The sequence below is a fragment of the Pristis pectinata genome, chromosome 15 (assembly GCF_009764475.1).
Source record: "Pristis pectinata isolate sPriPec2 chromosome 15, sPriPec2.1.pri, whole genome shotgun sequence".
Classification (NCBI taxonomy): Eukaryota; Metazoa; Chordata; class Chondrichthyes; order Rhinopristiformes; family Pristidae; genus Pristis; species Pristis pectinata.
In genome coordinates this window covers 23,143,445-23,163,536 of record NC_067419.1, presented here as the reverse complement: position 1 = coordinate 23,163,536, position 20,092 = coordinate 23,143,445, and the positions used below count along the sequence as shown (strand labels likewise).

Genomic DNA, 20,092 nt, shown 5'->3' with positions numbered 1-20,092 from the left:
TTCCCCCATTTCCTCATAACCTACTCTATCCCACGTGCACATAAATAACGCCTCCCCCCACACCATATCCACCCCCTCCATCCCCGAGTCTCTTGTCACTCACCTCCACAAGGGAATATTTATGGTAGCCAATTACCCACTAGCACTTCTGGGACATGGGAGTAAACTGGAGCACCTGGGGGAAATCTTTGCAGTCACAGGAAAAACATGCATAGCTCACAGTCAGTACCCGAGGTCAGGACTGAACCCAGGTCCTTGGAGCTTTGAGGTAGCAACCCTAACTGCTGCCCAAATATACTCTACAAGAGGACAGGTGCAAAATGAACCACTTCTTATTTTCTTGCTGTTTCCTTCCTCCTGACTTTTAAAACCATAGATTAGAATCAACTTATTAATTACTTCCTCATTTATTTCAAAAAATTGTACTCCACTTGACCGTACAACAAATAAACAAAAGGAATGGAGATAGAAGATTAGCAGGCTCATCAATGCCCCTCTTGTCCACCCAACTATCAGTTAAAAGCCCAAAGTCAGGCAAAAGAAGAAAGCCAAACCATGGGTTAAGCAAATACCTTTCCAACATAGTAAAGCAAAGTTCAGAAGATCAGACCCACCTAGGACACTGTAAAATGGGGGCGTGACAATAGTACCACCACTAGAAAATAGTTACTAAATCCATCAATCTGCTCCACCAAAGGACAACAATTCTGGCATCTAAGAAGGGACTTCCATCTTTGTCATTGGTAGGAATGAAATTCTAATTCATTTTGAATCACCTTCATAAATCTTGTCTCCTCAATTTTAACAGAAACAATCATATCCCCAAGCTTTGTTTCAGCAGAATTAATAACCTGACTTCTCTACAACAAACTTTGCCTACAAAAGCTCTGCCTGTTTTCATATAACAACTCTAGTGGGAATTTTTGCTATGCTTTCCTCCATAACTTCTCAATGGTAATAAAAAATCAAAACCAATCAGCACCACCTATAAAATTTGCACAAATCCAGCTGTAAACTCAGCTAACCATTCTGATGATGTGTACTTTCTACATTGTTATTCAGTTTGGCTTCTTATTAAAAATAAGTTGTACCTAAGAAACTATTTTGTTAATGGTAATAAATGGTTATAGTGCAAGTTTAAAAATGAAAAAATTCTAAGAGCAGAAAGACAAGATCTGCTTCTAGCTGACATCCATATCAGTATGAACAATTAAATAAGACAGCCAGGTCTGGGAGCAAAAAAAAACACATAAAACTAAGCTATTTGTAAATCTGTTATCCAAGCCCTGGCCTTTTCAACAGCTCAGAATTGTCCATCTTGAATTTTTAACTGCTTTGGATCTCATTATGCTGGGTAGCCCTCAATTAGCTTTCAGTATCATTATCCTAGTTGGCAATATGATCATAAAAGGCCAAATCAGGTTATGAATTGGTGTTGACAAGTCATTCTCATTGAGGTGCAGCCATTCATTAAGCCAAAGATAGGCCATAACCAACTTTAATGCTCATCTTTTCAACAGAAGACATTGCCTTGAACTTGCATTTTTTTTTCCAAAATAACTGAATTGGCAACATAAATTTAGAAATGAGTGTAGATAAGACAGTCTTGAATTTGGCAGGAAATCGTGGGGTCTGGACCATGGGTGATATTTTTACTGAGTTAAATTAACTTGGAAAAAACTACTTCAGTACTGATTAAGTCAGTTTTGTTGAAACATTTTTTTTTGAAAATCTTGTGCAAAAATCCTACAATCTAAAAATGAAACAGTGACCAAAATGAAAGAATTCCAGTAGTAGTACAAGTAAAGCTTCTGTTTAATATGCTTCACTGCACTCTTAATGTGCCTTTTACATATGCTACGAAACAGATTTAGATTCAATGAAACATTAACTGCATCTGTTTCCTTAGTTCCCTCTCCCACCTCTCACTTTCTGCCTTAAACCACTGACTTGTTGAGACGGAGGAAACTGATTTTAGCTTCCTCCTCAGCTGCTGATGACACCACTGAAAGTTTACCAGTAGCAAGCTTGAAAGCTGAAGGGTTAGACAGCAAGCCACATTGAATGGGTACCACAAATCAGAGTTACTAAGGGTTATGTGACCAAGTGACCCAGACAGAAGTGAATAAGACTCATCGTACAAAACCAGCCACAAGTTGAGCTGAGACCTGAAATGCAATGGGAGAAGTTAATTTCTCTCTCAACTGTCCTGTTGCTAGTCATCTCATGCTTATGTAATGAGCAGTAATTGCTTTCTTCTGGAAGTTTGCTTTATATTACATTTGTTTAAATACCTTATGTGTAATCTCGAGAGCTGACCTATTGTCACAAAGCAGGATATAGCTAATCACCAAAGAGTAAGAGGTCACTCTTAATAGTCTACTTAAGCACCAAAGTTTCACCACAGGAAGCAGGCTGTGAAGGCACTGCAGAAAAAGAAAGTGTAAGAAACATTCTGGGGATAAGTGTTTAGAAGTTGTAACACTTTCCACAATTGTATTTACACATCTCTAATCACAAAGACTGGTGACAATCTGTCAAATGAGAGCTTTTTGTGTCCATAAATAATCTAAAGAATATCATATGCTGTGAATTGGTTATTTTAATTTTTCAATGGAAGACCACTTTTAAGATCCAATTACTTTTTTAAAAGTAATAATATTAATGAATAAGTAAATAGACATGGTATCTTATTCACATGGGCATAATTTCTGGGGAAAATTTATTGCAGCATTATATTGACTAACCTTGTGAGCAATCATGTTGCAAATTTCAGGGAGGAAGTCTTCAGTGAGAGTTGCATGCAGCTGCCTTTCCTTAACAGAAGTGTTCGTCTGGAGGTCATCAGTTAATTTCCTCCATTCTTCCTCAGTCTGACATACCAGCTCCCAGTTGCCACAACTACCTGGAGGTTTCGATGGGTCTGCAAGGGAAAGCTCAAATATAAAAACCTGTTCCCGTGACATTGAATGAGTACACGCAATGATCATTTTTAAATGCAATATAGTCACTAAAAATACCCAAATGATACCTAAATGGATTATTAAAAACTTCAATGCATCCAAAAATGCCATGCCAGATTCAGAAATCCAAAGATGTTGGAGAACATTTTCTTTTTCAATGACAGGTGGTTTATTGTCATTTCTAATATCATCTCATCTAAAACTTTATGAATCATTCACCAATCCTAGAAGCAGAATGACATATATAGCCTTTAACAGCCCAACCAGTTTGCCATTTATTATCATGAGACTCTGCTCGTCTTTCCTCACTGAACACCATCAGTATAACACTCAAACCCACTCTCCATCTGATGCTTATCCAGGCATTCCTTAAATACACCAGGATCACTTGTATCAACCACTCCTTGCGGAAGCAAGTTTCACATTCTAACCATTGATGGCCTTTGTTTTTGTTCTTCCTTAGAAGTGTAAAGCTTTTTCATGTTGATTCTGTCAAAATATTTCACAATTTTAAGCACATCTATTTGATCATCAGAATCAGATTTATTATCACTAACTTATATCATGCAAAATGTGTTGTTTTGTGGTAGCAGTACAGCGCAAAGACGTAAAATTACTATAAAATTACAAAAATAAGCAAATAGTGCAAAGAAAGGAATAATGACGTAGTGTTCATGGACCGTTTAGAAATCTAATGATGGAGGAGAATAAGCTGTTTCTGAATCACTGAGTGTGGGTCTTCCCCCATCCTTCACTTTTTAGCCTGTTCATGTTTAACTACTAGATAAACACTCAATCCTTTTTCGCAGCATCCTTGTATATACATTTTGCACCCACCCCAGTGCCTCAATATTCGTTTTAACAATATGGTGACTAGAACTGCATACAGCACTCCTTATGTGCTTTAAAGAAAGTCCAAACAAGCTTATCATTCTTTTTCAATTCTGTCCTTCTGAAAATTAATCTTGCTTTCATTTTATTTTTAAAATGGCCTTCTTGATCTCCATCACTTTCAGTGAATTTTGTATTTCTGCTGAGATCCCTTTCTTGCTTTACCTCATTTGGATTCTTATTCCCAAGTAATACGTGGCCTTGCTATTTCTCTTAATAAACTGTAATATTTCACACACATCTACAGAGAAACTCATTTTCCCCAATCGCTAAACTGTAACATCTTGCATTCATGTGGGAAATAATTTGCCATTAAACTGTCATCTCTTTCACCTCTAAAATTTAATTTGTCAATTATAACCACATTCTATAAATTGATTTACATAGTTTTATAATTTGTTGCAGTCCTATGGTACTGACTAAATACCTAAACTTGGTGTCAGTTACAAACTTTGAAATGCTGTGCTTGGCTCTAAAGTTCCAATGGTTAATACAAACTGTGAACAAAAGATGGTGCAGAGCCCAATTTTCAGCGTTCCCACCCTGTATAGCTTCATTTCAACAAACTCTCTGATTTCTGTTTTAAAGCTAACTAGCTTTCATTCTGCCACAAGTCCTCTCACTCTGCAGCTCTGACCTCATTCATTAATCTATTATGTGGCATCATATTAAAAGCCTTTTAGAAATCTGGATAAATTACATCTGTGGCCTTGTCTACACTTTTGGCTACTTCTTAATAGAATTCAGTGAGATTGGTCAAGCAAGGCATTTCCTTTCAAAATCCTTGCTTAGCCATTCATTGTCATTTTTCTGAATGTTTTTGTTTCCATTGTTCTTCCTACCTCAGACATCAATCTGACTCAACTACAGTTCTCTGGACATGCTCAATTTCTTTTATTAAACACCAGTATTACACTAGTTATCTATTAGTCCTCTTCCAACTCCATCATTTCTAACAGATTATTAAATGTATTCTGTAGTGCCCAACTATCTCTTCACTAGATTCCTTTAACATGTGTGGATCTAATCTGTCCAGAGCAAGGGTTTATCCTCTGAATAGTTTATTTAATATTTCTCCTGTTTTTATTTCATACGATTTCAAATTTCATCCTGTTGTCATGCCTCCCTCATAAATATAGAAGCTTAGGAATTACAATTTTTCCTGCCATTTCATTGCTGTTGCCAGTGAATATCTCTTCTCCAACTCTCCCTCGCCTTATTTCCAATCTTAGTAAGTGCATTATTCAACTTAAAGTCACCCAATAGGGAAATTCAGCCTTAAATTGTAACACAGGAAAATCAATATCCAAGAATTTGCTGTCTTCTCTGCTGATACTATTTCAATTGCACGATGGAGGAATGCTCAAATGTCTCAGGTCCCAAGGCATGTAAATGATACGAGGATGATCTCACAATTACTACTAGTACTTTTTCCCTTGGGACTTTAGTGTCAAGCCTGAAGATCAAACTATATGATAGAGGTTATGGAACTGCTCATTCATACTATAGGATCTGTGAGCAAATCCCTCCAAATTCAAAACATCCTTTTAAATCTTCAGTAGAGCTACTTCGTATCTATCTGGATATTATTTCTGATAGCTGCTGACAAGTGAGAAAATGGCTCTGCTTTACTTTCCCATGGGTCAAAAAGCCACATGTCAGTGCAGAACTTTCCTTCCTAACTATCGTGCAAATCACCCGTTCCTCCCCCTACTAGGATAGTTCATTTAAACACACAAGGAACAGTTAATTGCAATCTTATCACTTGTAAAATCCAGGCATCTGTGCTTTTAAGACGACTTGAACCCAAACCTCTACTGCCCACCCTAGATGTTTATAGCAAGGAACAAGGGAGCTGGGAACACCACCTCCACCCCTACCCTAGGTGACAACAATCTCTCACAGAACATCCACGTACAGCAAGGCTCTGATGAGGAAGGAAAGAGTCCAAGATGTGAACTTCATTCAGTGGTTCTGTGCTCAGGGTCATGCAAAATCCTGTTTAAATTTCAAACCTAAAATATCCTAGTAACATTAATAATGATCATGAAGGAACAATGTCATAAGCTGCTTGCATTTTGCATCCTAATAATAAAATGCCCAACAATACAACATTAATTTTTTTTTAAAAAAGTTATCATACTGTGACTTTTGGCTTCTTGTTGCGAGTCTTCTACTGGAGGCACTTCTCTGTTTACAATCGTGGATTCACTGCAAAATAACATTCAATAAACAGAATACGTACATGGTTGGAAAGCAACCCGACTTACATACTTGAACAAATCACCCTACTATAATATTCTATACTCGATCAAAAACCATTCTGCCCAAAGAAAATTCAATCCATTCCATTTCTGTACCAAAATTGTAAACCTGAGGATAGTAATTAAAAACAAAAGAAGATCTCTATATTCACATGGAGAGCCTCTGGTCAGAATGGTGGGTCTGGGATTTACAGGGGGAGAGGCAGAGTGTGAGGTATGGTACATGGTTTCATGGGCAGGTAAGCAAAGTGCTCCTGAATACCATTTTTTGTCTTATTTTTAAACATCATTAGTCATATTATGAAGTGCTGAGGAACACAAGCACACTTTGTGAATTTAAAATGCTTCTTCCCACTTCGTAAACAGCCCCAGAGACACAAAAGTCAGGAAAGACAAACAATAATAACTACTGTTGACTTTTCAAAAATAGCATTTTTGTGCAAATGTGAGGATAATTTGATTTTTGACTGTCATTTTGTGCATGTGGGAATTGCACTTCGTATTATCTGCAAAGGCAGCAAATACACAGGTGTCACATCAAGATTATTTGAAGGGATGGTGATCTGGGTCATTACGTATACTTAAACGTCAGTCTACATAGATCAAGCTCCTTGCCATTGGCACCAAACTGAGTAGCCTTAGGAATGGCAGGTGAAATAAAAGTGGGCTTTATGCAAAGTATAGGATGGGGCAGAGGGATAGGACAGAAAACGAATGAGGGAAAACAAAATAATGATAGAAGGGATGCACAAAATGAGATTAAAAAAAGATATCTTTATTAGTCACATGTACATCGAAACACACAGTGAAATACATCTTTTTGCGTAGTGTTCTGGGGGGCAGCCCGCAAGTGTCGCCATGCTTCCGGCGCCGACATAGCTTGCCCACAACTTCCTAACTTCTTTGGAATGTGGGAGGAAACCGGAGCACCTGGAGGGAACCCACGCAGACACAGGGAGAACATACAAACTCCTTACAGACAGTGGCCGGATTTGAACCCAGGTCGCTGGTGCTGTAAAGCGTTAAACTAACCGCTACACTACCGTGCCTGCAAGGGGGGGGGGGGGGGGGGGGAGGAAGAGGACGTAATAAGAAGATGCAGATAAATGGAAAATTATAGCAATGGAGTTATTCCCATTGCCCTGGCCAATACTTATCCTTTAATCAAAATTAACAACTATAAAGAGATTGCTGTGTTATTTTGACACAGAGAAGCTTGATGTATACAGATTGATGTTTTACCTCCATTGCAACAGTCCTTCATTAGCTGTAAAGCACCTTGGAATTTCTTCAAATTATAAAAGTCACAGTATAAATCCAAGTTTTATTTCAGTTTAGATTAGAAATCGCAGTAAAAGCAGTTTTCAAAAACAAAACTGGACCAAAAGCTGCTTCCTCTTTAGATAATACAAAAATTCCCCAAATAACAGTTAAAAAGCAAGGTCTCCTAATGTAGTGGTGGAGCATCTTTGGCAAAATTCAGCATGTGGCTTTAAAGATTGGTCTTGAAGAAAAGGGCTTCAATTCATGAAGCCCTGGGCAAAGAGGGTGCTTTGGGATAGGTTACTTATTTGACTGGGCTAGGATCAATGCCAAAGTGAACCGAATTAATGGTGCTATAGATAAAGAGTTGTGAGGGGGGTATTCTGGTATGGGTAAATTTAGAGAAAGGAGATGGTGATACTGTGAAATTGGTGATGATAACCAATGTCTGGAATGAACAGAGAACATAACCAGAAGACCCACCTCCATTTAGAATCAGAGTAGGAAAAATCGGAAAAAAAGACAATTTTCAACAAGATAAATGAGTTACTGGCACAAATAAAAAAAATGGGTATGATCTAGCAGTTATTAAAGAAACAAGATAGCAGTGTGGGAATTAAGGGGGTGGTGTAGGTGGTACTGTTAGGATCCAGGTCCAATCCTAACCTATGGAGCTGTGTGGAATTTGCATGTTCTTCCTGTGACCGTGGATTACCTCTAGGTGCTCTGGTATCCTTCCACATCCCAAAGACTGTTAGTTGGGAGGCTAATTGGCACTTAGTGTGAAGGCGAGTGGCATATGGGGGAAAAATAAAATGGAATTAGTGTAGGATTAGACCAAATAGGTGCTTTATGACTGAAAGTCAGTGCAGATTTGAAGGGTCAAAGGCTTGTTTCAGCACTCTATGACCCTAAATATTCCATCATACTTAACTTTCTCAAGGTAGAAAAATGGAAAAGGAGGCTCTGCTAACAAAAGAATAGAATAAAGGCTATGAAGAAATGGTCTACTCAGAAAATCAAGCTGTAGAATCAGCTTGGGTGCAGCAAGGAAAAATAAGGAACAGAAAACCTAGGTGAGAGTTGGCCTACGCATCCCCAAACAATAGTAGTAATGTGGGGTATGGTATAAATCAGGAAATTAGAGGTGCATGCAACAGAGGTAACACAATATTCATGAGGGACTTTAACCTTGATGTAGATTGAGAAAACCAAATTATCAGTGAGTAGCTATATCAACATCTATGTCTATATATGGAGATCAAATCCATGGAGTGCAGAAGAGATGGTTTTCTAGAACAGTCCAGGCTACTTTAGATGTAGTAAGTGTAGTAATCAGAAAACATTAAATAATAATCTTGTAGATAGGGGCTTTAAAAAAGAGATCATAAGATAGAATTTTATATAAAGATTAAAAGTGACAGTTCAATCTGAAACCAGTATTAAATCCACACAAAACAAACTACTAATATACAAGGCCTGAGATGGCAATGGTAGATTGGGACAGTAAACAAGCAATGGCTAACATTTAAAGAATTAACACACTTTATAAAAAGATATCTGAAGAACAAAAATCTGATAGAAAAATTGGTTCAGTCACTGGTAACAAGAGAGATTAAAGATGGTACAGTAAAACTCTGAAGATCCACTACCTGCTTAAATCAGAAATCCTGATGGTTCAGCATCTGGCTCACCAGGTGATGTTTGCCATGCTTCCCAGAGCCCCAGATTCCACACTTCCTTTAAACTCAACTGGTTCTGTTGGCTGTGTCGTCTTGAAACTTAGCAGTTTCTGCTTCCCACACTCCCTCTAAACTGACCAGGGTTCACTTCCCTTTAAACTCATCAGGTTCATGGGAAAATTTATTATTCAACTGGGTAACATCTAAAAAGTGAATTCAAACTGTGTTGGAATATTAACAGAATAACATCCAACAGTCTTGGAAATCTGCTAGTTCTGTACCAAAGTCCTGAGTGTGCTTGTTAATGAAGTTTTACTCTACTACATTTACATTGCCAAAGAGCAGCAAGCACAGGGACAGGGAAAACTTTAGAATTCAAAGGGCTAAGGAATTAACAAAGAAAAAGAAAATAGAATGCAAGTGTAATCTGGCAAGAATCAGAAAACCTTGTAATAGCTTCTGCAGATATGCAAAAGCAAACTGATTAAGGAGAAATTATGTTGGGGAACAAGAAAATAGCAAAAAAAAAATTTGTGTTCGTCTTCACATAAGACACAGAAAATCTCCTGGAAATAGTGGTGAACAGCTCTAGAATGAAGAACTGAAAGAAATGACTAATGTTAGAAAATTATACTGGAGAAATTACAATCTGTCAAATTGCATCCCAAGGTCTTCAGAAAGGTGGTAATGAGATAATAGATATATTGTCTGCCATCTTCCAATAATTCTACAGATTCTAGAACAATTCTACAGGATTGGAAAGTACCAAATGCACAACTTAAGAGAGAGGGAGAGAGAAAACTGCGAGCTATGGTTCAGTTAGTCTTGTATCAGAAGAGGGAAGTGCAGGTGTCTATTGTTAAAATAATGGTATTGGGACATTTAGGAAATAATTACGGTATTGGCCAAGTAAATTTGGATTTACTTGGACAACCTACAGCAGGCATCTCACAACATTGTAAAGGCAGCACCAACACTGTTTCCACAAAATTCACTGGAAGGGGAAGAGAACCATTGTCAGCATCTTTTCCCAGGCCAACATATCCGTCATTGTGGCCCTAATTACATGAGTCAACTCCATTGGGCAGACTGTGTTGTTTGCATGCCCGATACCAGACCCCCAAAACAGATACTTTATTCCAAGTTCTGTCGCAGAAAGAAATTACCAGGCAAATAGAAGAAAATATTCAAGAATGTGCTCAAAGCCTCCTTGAAAAGTGCAACAACCCTCCAACTCTTGAGAATTCCTAGTCAATGACTGCTCAAAGTAGAGGAGCATGCAGGATGGTATCAAGAAGCTCAAGTACAGAAACCCTACATAAATCGCAGAAAGAGCCCACCACTTACCTACCTGTCTGCCCCATCAGCCATCTCTTGGGGTTTCCATATTGGCCTCAACCACCTCACTACACCAGAGCGGAACCAAATCATTCTTAACCCCAATCCCAAGAGACTACCCCAGGTTAAAAAAGCAAATAACTCACCTCATGGTTGCTAAATAAATATCTTCTAATTTTTTCCGTTTTGATGGCCGGCCTCTCTTTTTAGGCTTCAGGTGTACAAGTTTGTAATCAGAACTATTTAGTTTTCCATTTTCCCTGCATTGAAAAATTAACATAGGAGTCACTGCAATGAACCATCCCAAACACAAGAAAATGTCAGAATTCCAGTAAACTACTCATGTACAAAATTACTAAATTACAAAATGATGACAACATTTCATACATCATTGTGCAACAACTTCCTTGCACAAATCCTCCTAGTTGGCATTAGCTTCACATTCTTTTAATTTTTGATTTAAGTCACATTTTGATGTTCTTTGTTATAGTTTCTCAAAACACACAGCACAAATTAAAAGTTGATTATTACATTTCTTCTGCCTGATTTTTGTCCAGCGAGAAATATGGTCCCTCCTTGTATAAACGAGTGCCATAGAAGTACCAATAGGTTGATCCAAAGGCATCTTCTCCTAAAGGTTCTACTCGCAAATTATCAGCATCCAGACCCTGAAACAGATTTAAAATATAAATTAACCTGTATAATTTTCAAAGTTCAGAGCAAATCTTCTGTTGTTAAGTATGAGACTCCTGGATTAGCCTTTTAATTTAATAATTCAACTTCACATACAAAACGTTAACACTACAGGTTGATGACCTTTCATTACAAGTGAGTTTATATAAAAGAACAACCTGGATGGTTAACAGTTTTGCTCAGAATTTCCAATGGACCCTCAGGATGCATGTAGTGACATAAATAGAATGGAACTGTGACTATTTTGGTTGTGATCTTGCATATTTAAACTGCATTTGTGACCAAGGCTCAAGTCCTAACCAACCAGTTACGTGCTCATTCTCATGATTGAAAATGTGATCATCTTCCTCTTCAAGGCCAGGCTTGGCAATTTGGCCACAGGGCCAACTGTCAGCAGAATTGCCTCTGAACATGGCACACAAAATCAGGAGTGCGGGGAGAGGAGGTTGAAGAGGGGGACTGGGGGTGGGGGGGGTGCAGGAAGAGAATATCACGTCTGTTATCGAAGTTGGGAAGTGGGAGGATTGTTGAGTGATCACAAGGCCAGAAGGAAAGGGGAAAGCAGCACGGCACTTCACAAGGGCCGAGGTGGCAGGGGTTCAAAATGAATAAACTGCAGAATTTGGTGATGGTGAAGGCAGGAGACAAGTTGCATCTGGTGGGGGTAGGGAGAAGCAAGGAGTTGGTATACTGAGGGGGTGGAGAGACTGAACTCATTTGCAGGCTTCAGGTCAGCAATGAGAGGTTACATCCTGTGCATTCCTGTTATTAAAATCACAATGGGATTGCAAGGATAGCCCATATAGAGTGTACCTGTTCAAATATGTCAATTGGTGAGACTTGACCTAGAAAAGGTCATAAACGTAATGTAATCCAAACCAATTTCTAGGCATTTCTCCCTCCACAGATATTTCCTAACTTGCTGTATATTTGCCTCATTTAGTTTTATTTCAAACTTCCAGTACTCGTGGTACCGAAAAAAAGCATTGAATTAATAAAGATGCTAGAATACAAGTTAGTGGCCAACAAGCATCATTGGAGGTCACTCACACTGGTCCACAAGCACAAAAAGAAACAAAACAGTGGACATTTAAAAGTAGTAGATCAAAGAGACTTGGGGATCAAGGAGTACAATGAGTTACAAATGAGAAGGCATTGATCAAGTAGCTAAAAATATTATACATTTTGGCACGCGAGTTCAAAAGCAGAAAACCAAGATGTAGCCTGTTAAGGTGGCAATTAAAATATTGGGCCTAACAAGACAGACAAATCTACAATGATACCAGGCATGAAATACATCAACTCTTATTAACTGGAAAAAGTGAGAGCAACATAAAATAGAGATGTTCAGAATTATGAGGTTTTCATTGTGTTTAAATTAAAACAGAAGAGGCATTTCGACGGTATCATGAACCACTTAACTAGACAGAATAAATTTAAGATTGCCATTAAAATGAAATGCTTTAACTTTTTTTAAAACAGTGTATAAGATGTGAAATCATCTGTGCAAGGAAGTAAGCCACAAGTATTACAGAAGGAATTAGATATTGGAGAGAAAAATTGAGAAGATTCAGGACTAAAGCTAGTGCAGGTTGGATGGGTCAAAACATCTCCTTCTGTGCTGTAAAATTCAATGACTTTGCAAGAGAATGAAAAACCCAGGAGGTGGGTGCTGGCAGGTTTGTGTTATGCAATACCATGGGGGTTGAAAGGAAGAACAGGCGAGTCCCAGGTTCAGTTTTAATAAGCAGCCTGAATGATTGATGGGTGTGTGTCAAATCTAGAGGGAACAGAACAAGAGTTCTTCAGTTTTGCTACTGTTGAATTTTTAAGGCAATTGGAAAAGCTGTGCTTAAGAAGGAATAATGGTTTCCTGAGTGAAGAATTAGAGTGCGCCTGTGGGGAACTCTGCAGGAGTGGATGACTTCAGGGGAGGAGAAAATGAGATAAGAGAAGAAAACAGGTTCTGCAAGTAGTTAGTTTCAGAGCAGTGTGAAATAAGCCTCGCCCCCTCTATTTAAGATTGTACCTTTAAAAGATCAAAGACATCATCTGCATCCAATCTATAGTCACAGAGCCTGTGTAACAGTTCCACACGTAAACGAACGGGTAACTCTTTGAACTTGGTGTTTTTCAGTGGGTTTGCTCTGCCTTCTTCAAGTTCCCATCGATGTTTAATAATGTCTTCCAGGTACATGTCACAGCTGTCAGGACTGGGAAACAAGCACTTCATTAATAACCAAAATCAAACTTTTCAATAATACACAGGATATATTTTTCACCTTTGGATTGCTACATTCATGGTGTACCTACTGGGAAATCACAGCTCTATACATGGAAAATTTGAGTTTTCACGTGTGCAATGTCCTGATGGGCACTCTCAGCAGACAAGGCTTTGGGTTGGGAGATAATGATAGAATATTTATCCTTGTTCAATAAAGTGTTTTTTTAATGCACAAAGAACTGTGCAGTTTAGTAGTTTCAATTTTTTCTTTAAATTGCTGGGTATTAGTTATGTGTTTTTTTTAAAACATACAAGATTACTCGTGAAAAATGTCATAATGCATTTATTTATCATAATGATATGCCTTGCCATGGAGCAACATACTACTTAAATAAAATAATGGTAAGTGTAACCACACTAGTCAACTCTGGAAGGCAAAGATAATGGCATAATTGAAATCCAATAACCTACCAACATAAAAAATAGAAGTAGGAACAGGCCTTTTGACAGTTGTACAGGCGCATCAAGTCAACTTCCAGCACTAACCCATATCACTCAAATTCCTTTAATATCCAAAAATCTATCAACCTTGGTCTTGAATCCTCTTGAATCTACTTCTCCAGCTGAGATTCCATAGCCCTCCTGGATAGAGAAGTTCAAAAATCCGCAGTTATCTGAATGAAGAAGTTTCCTCGTCTTTTCCTTCTTTTGAGATGGAGTCAGGTTCTAGACACCCAGGACAGGTGAAACATCATCCCTGCACCTACACTGTCAAGCCTCTAAGAATTTTCTCTACTTCCTTCTTCAAAATTTGAGAGTACAGGTGCTGTCTCTCCTTACTCGGCAGAAATTGATCAGATTGAGCTTTCACTGCACACCCTTTAATCACACAAATATCTTCCCTTAAGTTCAGAGATCAGACTTGCATGAAATGCTCCAGGTGTGGTCTCACCAGGGCACTTAACTCCAGTAAGAGGTCTTTATTGCAAGAAGATTTGAATACATGAGTAAAGGCCAACACATCATCTACTTCCCCAATTGCTTGTTGTATCTGGATGTTAACTCTCAATGATTCCTGCACAAAGGCATCCAAGTCCCTCTGAACAGCAGCATCTTTCAATATATTACAACTTCAAAATAAAAACTCCACTTTATCTTTTCTACCAAAGTAGATAACCTGGAACAATGTGAGGTTATATTTCATTTGCCACGTTCTTTCCCATTCACTTTGTTTGTCTATAATCCCCGAAACCTTTCTGCAGCCTCCTCACCACCCACATTGCCAACAGCTTTCAGTGGCACAGCAGAGGTGCTGCCTCACTGCTCTTGTGGTCTGGGTTTGATCCCAGCCTTGGGTGCTGTCCGTATGGAGTTTGCACCTTCTCCCTGTAATTGTGTGGGTTTCTCCTGGTGTTCTGTTACCTCCAACACTCTGAAGATGCATTGGTAGATTAACTGGTAAATTGCCTCTAGTATAGGTGGGTGGCAGAAGAGGGGAGGGGAAGAATAGGTGTGGGGAAATGGCACTGATGGGAGACACTCACAGCTACATAAACTTGATCGATTAAGTGATTTCCTCCTTTGTCACAAGAAACCAAAATAACCACAAATCAAGTGCAGATATCATAATGTATTTCATTGAAGTTGCTCTTATTTGAGGGTACAAATTAAATATACTGCATACTGGCTACACTCAAGCAAATATTGAGCCAAACCACTTGGGAAAAAAAGCAGAAAGAAACAAGATGTGCAGTTCACGCAGGGTTAAGGTCAGACAGAGATAGCCATTCGTTGCAACTGGAGGCAATTTACAATAGGTTGATATTCAAAAGGTGGGGGTGGAATGTCACTCATTTCAGATGCATTGTTACAAGTTCTTTGTGACACCTTGTCGTTCTATTCAATTTGCTCGGCTTGACATATGCGTCACAGACGGCCAGGCTACGAGTCTCCACAGTACAATAGAACAGAAATACTTCCTTATCAATTGTGCATTAAGAACAAAATTTGTATTTATAAAGAAAGATTGAGAAAAATTGGGGGGGGGGGTTGGGAATGGTGCAAACTTACTTGATATCAGTTTGCATGGGGGTTGGTTGGGTTTGTTGTGGATCCTTTGGTTAAATTCACCGCATGAATCAGATGCAGGACAAAGAATTTTTTTTCCCCCCAGGCAGACAACCTTGAGAAGGTTTTCCCACAGTCCCCAACTGATCCAACATCCCTTTCACCATCAGGCCTGACTACCTGAAGGTGATGGGGATCTGTTTGGAGAAGCCAAGGTATATAGCAAGAATTGGCTGGAGCGGATAGGGAAGGTCAAACAAAAATTGGGACCATCAAAATGGCACTCCCTTTCAATAACTGGGGAGAACTTGGTCATCAGGTGCGATGTGCTCTCAGGGCTGGTCTACTTGGCACAGGTGTGATCCGTTCCCCGTTCCTCTGCCTTGGTAATCACCTGGGCTGTGTTCCGGTTTATCTGGGGATCCAAGATAAATGAGTCCAACAAGTCATGATGCACAAGTCCCCAGAGAATGGAGGCAAAAGTGTACCACACGTTGCCCTCATCCTGATGACACTTTCATGTGTGGTTACATCAGGTGTGTGTGGAACCAAAGTACGTGGGAACCAGGTGTCACTATGTGCCAAGGTTCTACCCATCCCTGGTGCTGTGGAGGAAAGATCTGTTCCCATTGCCAGGCAACGTTCCAATCAGCTGGAGGTTGCCGCACTACCTGTCCTTTGTGGAGAAGTTTTTTCCAAGCAAACACCTTTGACCACAAGCCCATCAGGCAGTGGTCAGCACAGAACATCCTGCAGATGTTGCGGGACAGGGACTCTATGGATACTGTGGGATGGTTCCCTGAGCAAACTGTCCAAATCATCTGGCAGAATGCCTCATCACCAGAACTCACCGACAAGCACAAAGACCTTGCTTCAACTGGCTTCAGATGCATTGTTACAAGTTCTTTGTGATATCTTGTCCTTGTTGTTCTATTCAATTTTCTCAGCTTAACCTACGTTCATTCCTGTGCAGTCGAAATATCATCCCCAACGCATGCTGCCCTCAGGACAGCTGTGGGGGGCAGATGTGAAGAGACAGTTGCCTAAGTCTTTGCAGACTGTGGATTTGCTGAGACGGCGTGGAGAAGGAAGCAAGGGTCCTCATCTCAGTTTATCCCAAGCAGCTGCAGAATAGAAATCTCTCTGATCTATGGGCTGTTCCCAGGGTCACACACCGAGACAGATATCAAGTGCTGCTGGAAGATCAATTACTCTGTGAAAGATGCTCTTTGGTCTGCCCGGAACTCGTTGGACTTCCAGCACACAAGATGTCCAAAAGGGAATACTGCTGACTGGCACATTCCAGGCTGCAGGGGTACGTGCTGAGGAATGCACTGAAGCTTACTGCAGCCAATGCAAAGACCACAGCCTAGGGTCCTTCCCCTACTGGACATGGAGGGGCTGAATTGGGTGGGGAAGCCCCTCAAACATTAAAAGGGTGTATCATGTATCACCCCAGAGGGTGATGAGTGGCAATGGTTTTAAAAGTGTTAACACTACTGAATATATTGACCAAATGACACTAAGAATGTAAACAGTTTTTGCAGTGTTTTACTTATGCACAGATATTTTATTATGAATAACATTTTTGACATTAAAAACATTTCCATGGTCCCTCTCAATTGATGGAGTCAGAGGCTTTTGTAGGGATTAAAGCTATTTCAAAAAAAGACTAATGTCAATGCACCCCAACTTTAGTTGTTGAACTGTAGCCCTTGTACACACATGCAGAGTCTAAGCGCAAATCATTTCCAACTCACTTAATAAAGCATGTGAAAGAATGGGTCTTACATTTAACACCCACATAATACAGGTCTCCTTTCAAATAACTCCCTGACCAACAAAGGTTCACAATGTGGGCCACTTCCTCCCATATCTCAGTAGTTATTCCTCAGTGAAGACAGTCATGAGATTCATCATTGTCTTCAGTGTGCCAGCATAGACTTTGGTCATCTGAGGGGAACACTACCTACAGCAGGACAAAGCACTAGAAAGATACCAACAACATCTCTGTATAATCCTTCAAATCCTCAGCTTTGAGGCCCTAATTACACTTCTGATGAGCAGGCCATGCTGTCCAGATGTCCAACACAGACTCTTGAAACAGTCACGATTTATTCCAATCTCCATCATGGCATGAGATTTCTAGGTGGAGTGAAGAAAAGGTTCAAGGACTTTCTCAAAGATTCCCTGGATAGGTAAAATATTCCCCCGATTCATAGAAGCTCTGGTTCTCGTTGGTCAAAATAGGAAAGGAAGCCCACTATGAATAGTGCAGGTGGCACACCACCTCCCAGACTTTCCACCTACCCACCCCTTCTCCTCAACTAGAGGATCCTTCTGCCCCACCTATGGCAGAGTCTGTGGGACCCACCTGCAGTTCTGCAGGTCTCACCAACCTCCTCACAACCCAGGGTACTGCAGTTGAACTGCATGAGAAGAATATCTAGAGCCTTGTCATATCACTCTGCGCCTCTCAAAGTGATTAACATCCAAAAGAGAGTCTTTGAGGCAAAAAAAAACCCACACTATTTTAAAGCAGAGTCCATCCCTTTTAAAAAAAAAGGAATTTGATAGTTTATTGATAAAGAGAATATTAAGCAAAATTTTGCTGTCAAAATTATGGTTAGACCAATGATGTTCACCATTATTCATGTGCAAATGCAGCAAGGAAAAGCAAGCAGGTGACAAGTAGCCAACTGCAAATGTCTTGTAGTTACAGCCTGAACGGCTTCATGTTTGCATATTTTGCTGTAGATTATGCCACTGAAGTTCACCCTGGGCCAACTGAGGAAATGAGTGTTTAAAGATCCTAACCTCAAACACAATACAAAACTCATGGCCTACAGGGCAGCAGTGATCTATTCCCCCATTCCCTCTTGTACATTTCTGACGATTGGATTGCCACCTCTGAAATCCTCCACTGGAACGATGAGCAAACCAATGCTGGCATTCTCTCATCCCATGCCCATCTCCAACATACACGGCATGGAGACCTAATTGCACCCAGGCAGCTCCATTGGGTAGGCTACATCTTTCACATGCCCAACACCAGATTCCTGAAGATGAAAAGTGCACACCCCGCCCCCCAATGCCACTGAACCCACCAAGTATAATTAGGGCCTCCATGATGAGAATATTTTCAAAACCGCCTTGAACAAAAATGCGACAACTTGCCAATTCCCAGCCATACCATACCAAGTGGAGAGAATACATTGGGACGAAGTTGGGAAACAAGGTCAGGAACACATGGACACCCATAATAAACCAAGGAAAAGCATATGACCTCAAACTACCTACCTGCCTTCTGTCAGGCATCCCATGCCCCATCCTCCAGTTCCCACATTGGTTCTGAGGTGACCAGTGAGGCCAGAGTGGAAGTCAGTCATATGCAATCCCTTGGGATTGCCTAAAACCAAAGGCTGAGAGTTTGTTAATTTTGCTTGGTAGACAAATCAAATCTGACAGCAAATGTGCTGTCATTTTAAGGCAAGGATCCACTTAACTAAGCTCCATTACTGCCAGTTAATCTTTCTACCACTAAAAATTATTAATAGTATGCAATCTCATTCCTGTAGACTTGATTTGCTGTGATTATGATGTCAAATGTTCACCCCCCTTACTTCCCTCTTTCACTTGATCCAAATAATTTTCCTTAATTTCCTTTTGCCTAATCTTTGAATCACTATTTTGCTCGATTCTAATTGCTTCCCTCAATAGCATCATCTAAAATTTCTTGCCTTTTAAAAAAAAGTGGGTTCAGAACAAAGCTGTGCTTCCATGGAACTCTGTTCTTGATTTGTCCTCCCCATTACTTTACTCTTAACCCTTTATCAGACATCCTCTCCATTTATACTCCTTCCCACACATATCCCCCAAATTACAGATAACTCGCACCTTCGAGACATAATCACCTTACTTAGTATTGTTGACATTCTTCTTTCCTCAGTGATTACATTGTCTACCCACAAGTAAATCTTGCCTCTCGCAATCTCCCAAACTCTTCAACCTTTCACAAATTACCAATGTAAATCAACTGTGTCCACCATCTTTCTTTTAAGTCCATGATGAGATTACCATTGAGTGTTCAGTTTTCTTTTCAGATAACTTAAAGAAGCAAGTCTCATCTATTCTTCAAGCACTACTCAGTTTGAATCTCATCTTTTCTGTGTCCTGAGAATGCTGCACTCTTCGGATCACCCCAGGCACATGGCATTTTTTTTACTGTTACCTTAAGTCACTTTTGGTTACTTCCTTTGTTTAGTTTATAGCTTAACAGCATTTATTTCTCTACCTGATCACAACTATAATTATTTTTAAAGCAGTTTTCATTCATTTCCTTCAGATTACAGACATCAATTAACTTTTCTTTCCTTTGAACGGTCTTTTCTCCTTCTCCCCTCCCTCTCTTCCATTATATGGCCACCTCCCCCACCCAAATGTCTTGCACTGGTTTTAGTTCAGGAGGCAGGTGTTGCAGAAATCTGTTTTTTTTAACTCCACCTCAATCTTGATAGCATCCAGCACTTTCACTTCAAAGTTTAGCACAGGCTAGATAAAAGCCATTCTTACACCATTGCTGGGGTTAAAATGCTGCCTGACTACAAACATCTATAGCAGCCGATGTACAGTGTATTCAAGTGAGATAGCAAGGCAAAGAAAAAACTGCAGATCCATGCCTTCTAGATCACAGAAACCCATTTATGC

At 39.7% G+C, this 20,092-nt stretch overlaps 1 protein-coding gene across 2 annotated transcripts in view; it reads right to left on the bottom strand.

The window, feature by feature from the left end:
- The window catches only part of LOC127578622 (chromatin remodeling regulator CECR2), a 111,291-nt gene that overhangs the window by 33,527 nt on the left and 57,672 nt on the right, over positions 1 to 20,092 (bottom strand). For both annotated transcript variants that reach the window (XM_052030799.1, XM_052030800.1), the window contains exons 3-7: positions 13,124 to 13,307; positions 10,933 to 11,069; positions 10,548 to 10,661; positions 5,998 to 6,065; positions 2,748 to 2,923 (exon numbers count right to left, since the gene is read on the bottom strand). In XM_052030799.1, coding sequence (XP_051886759.1) covers positions 2,748 to 2,923; positions 5,998 to 6,065; positions 10,548 to 10,661; positions 10,933 to 11,069; positions 13,124 to 13,307 — 679 coding nt within the window. The remainder of the gene's footprint in view (positions 1 to 2,747; positions 2,924 to 5,997; positions 6,066 to 10,547; positions 10,662 to 10,932; positions 11,070 to 13,123; positions 13,308 to 20,092) is intronic.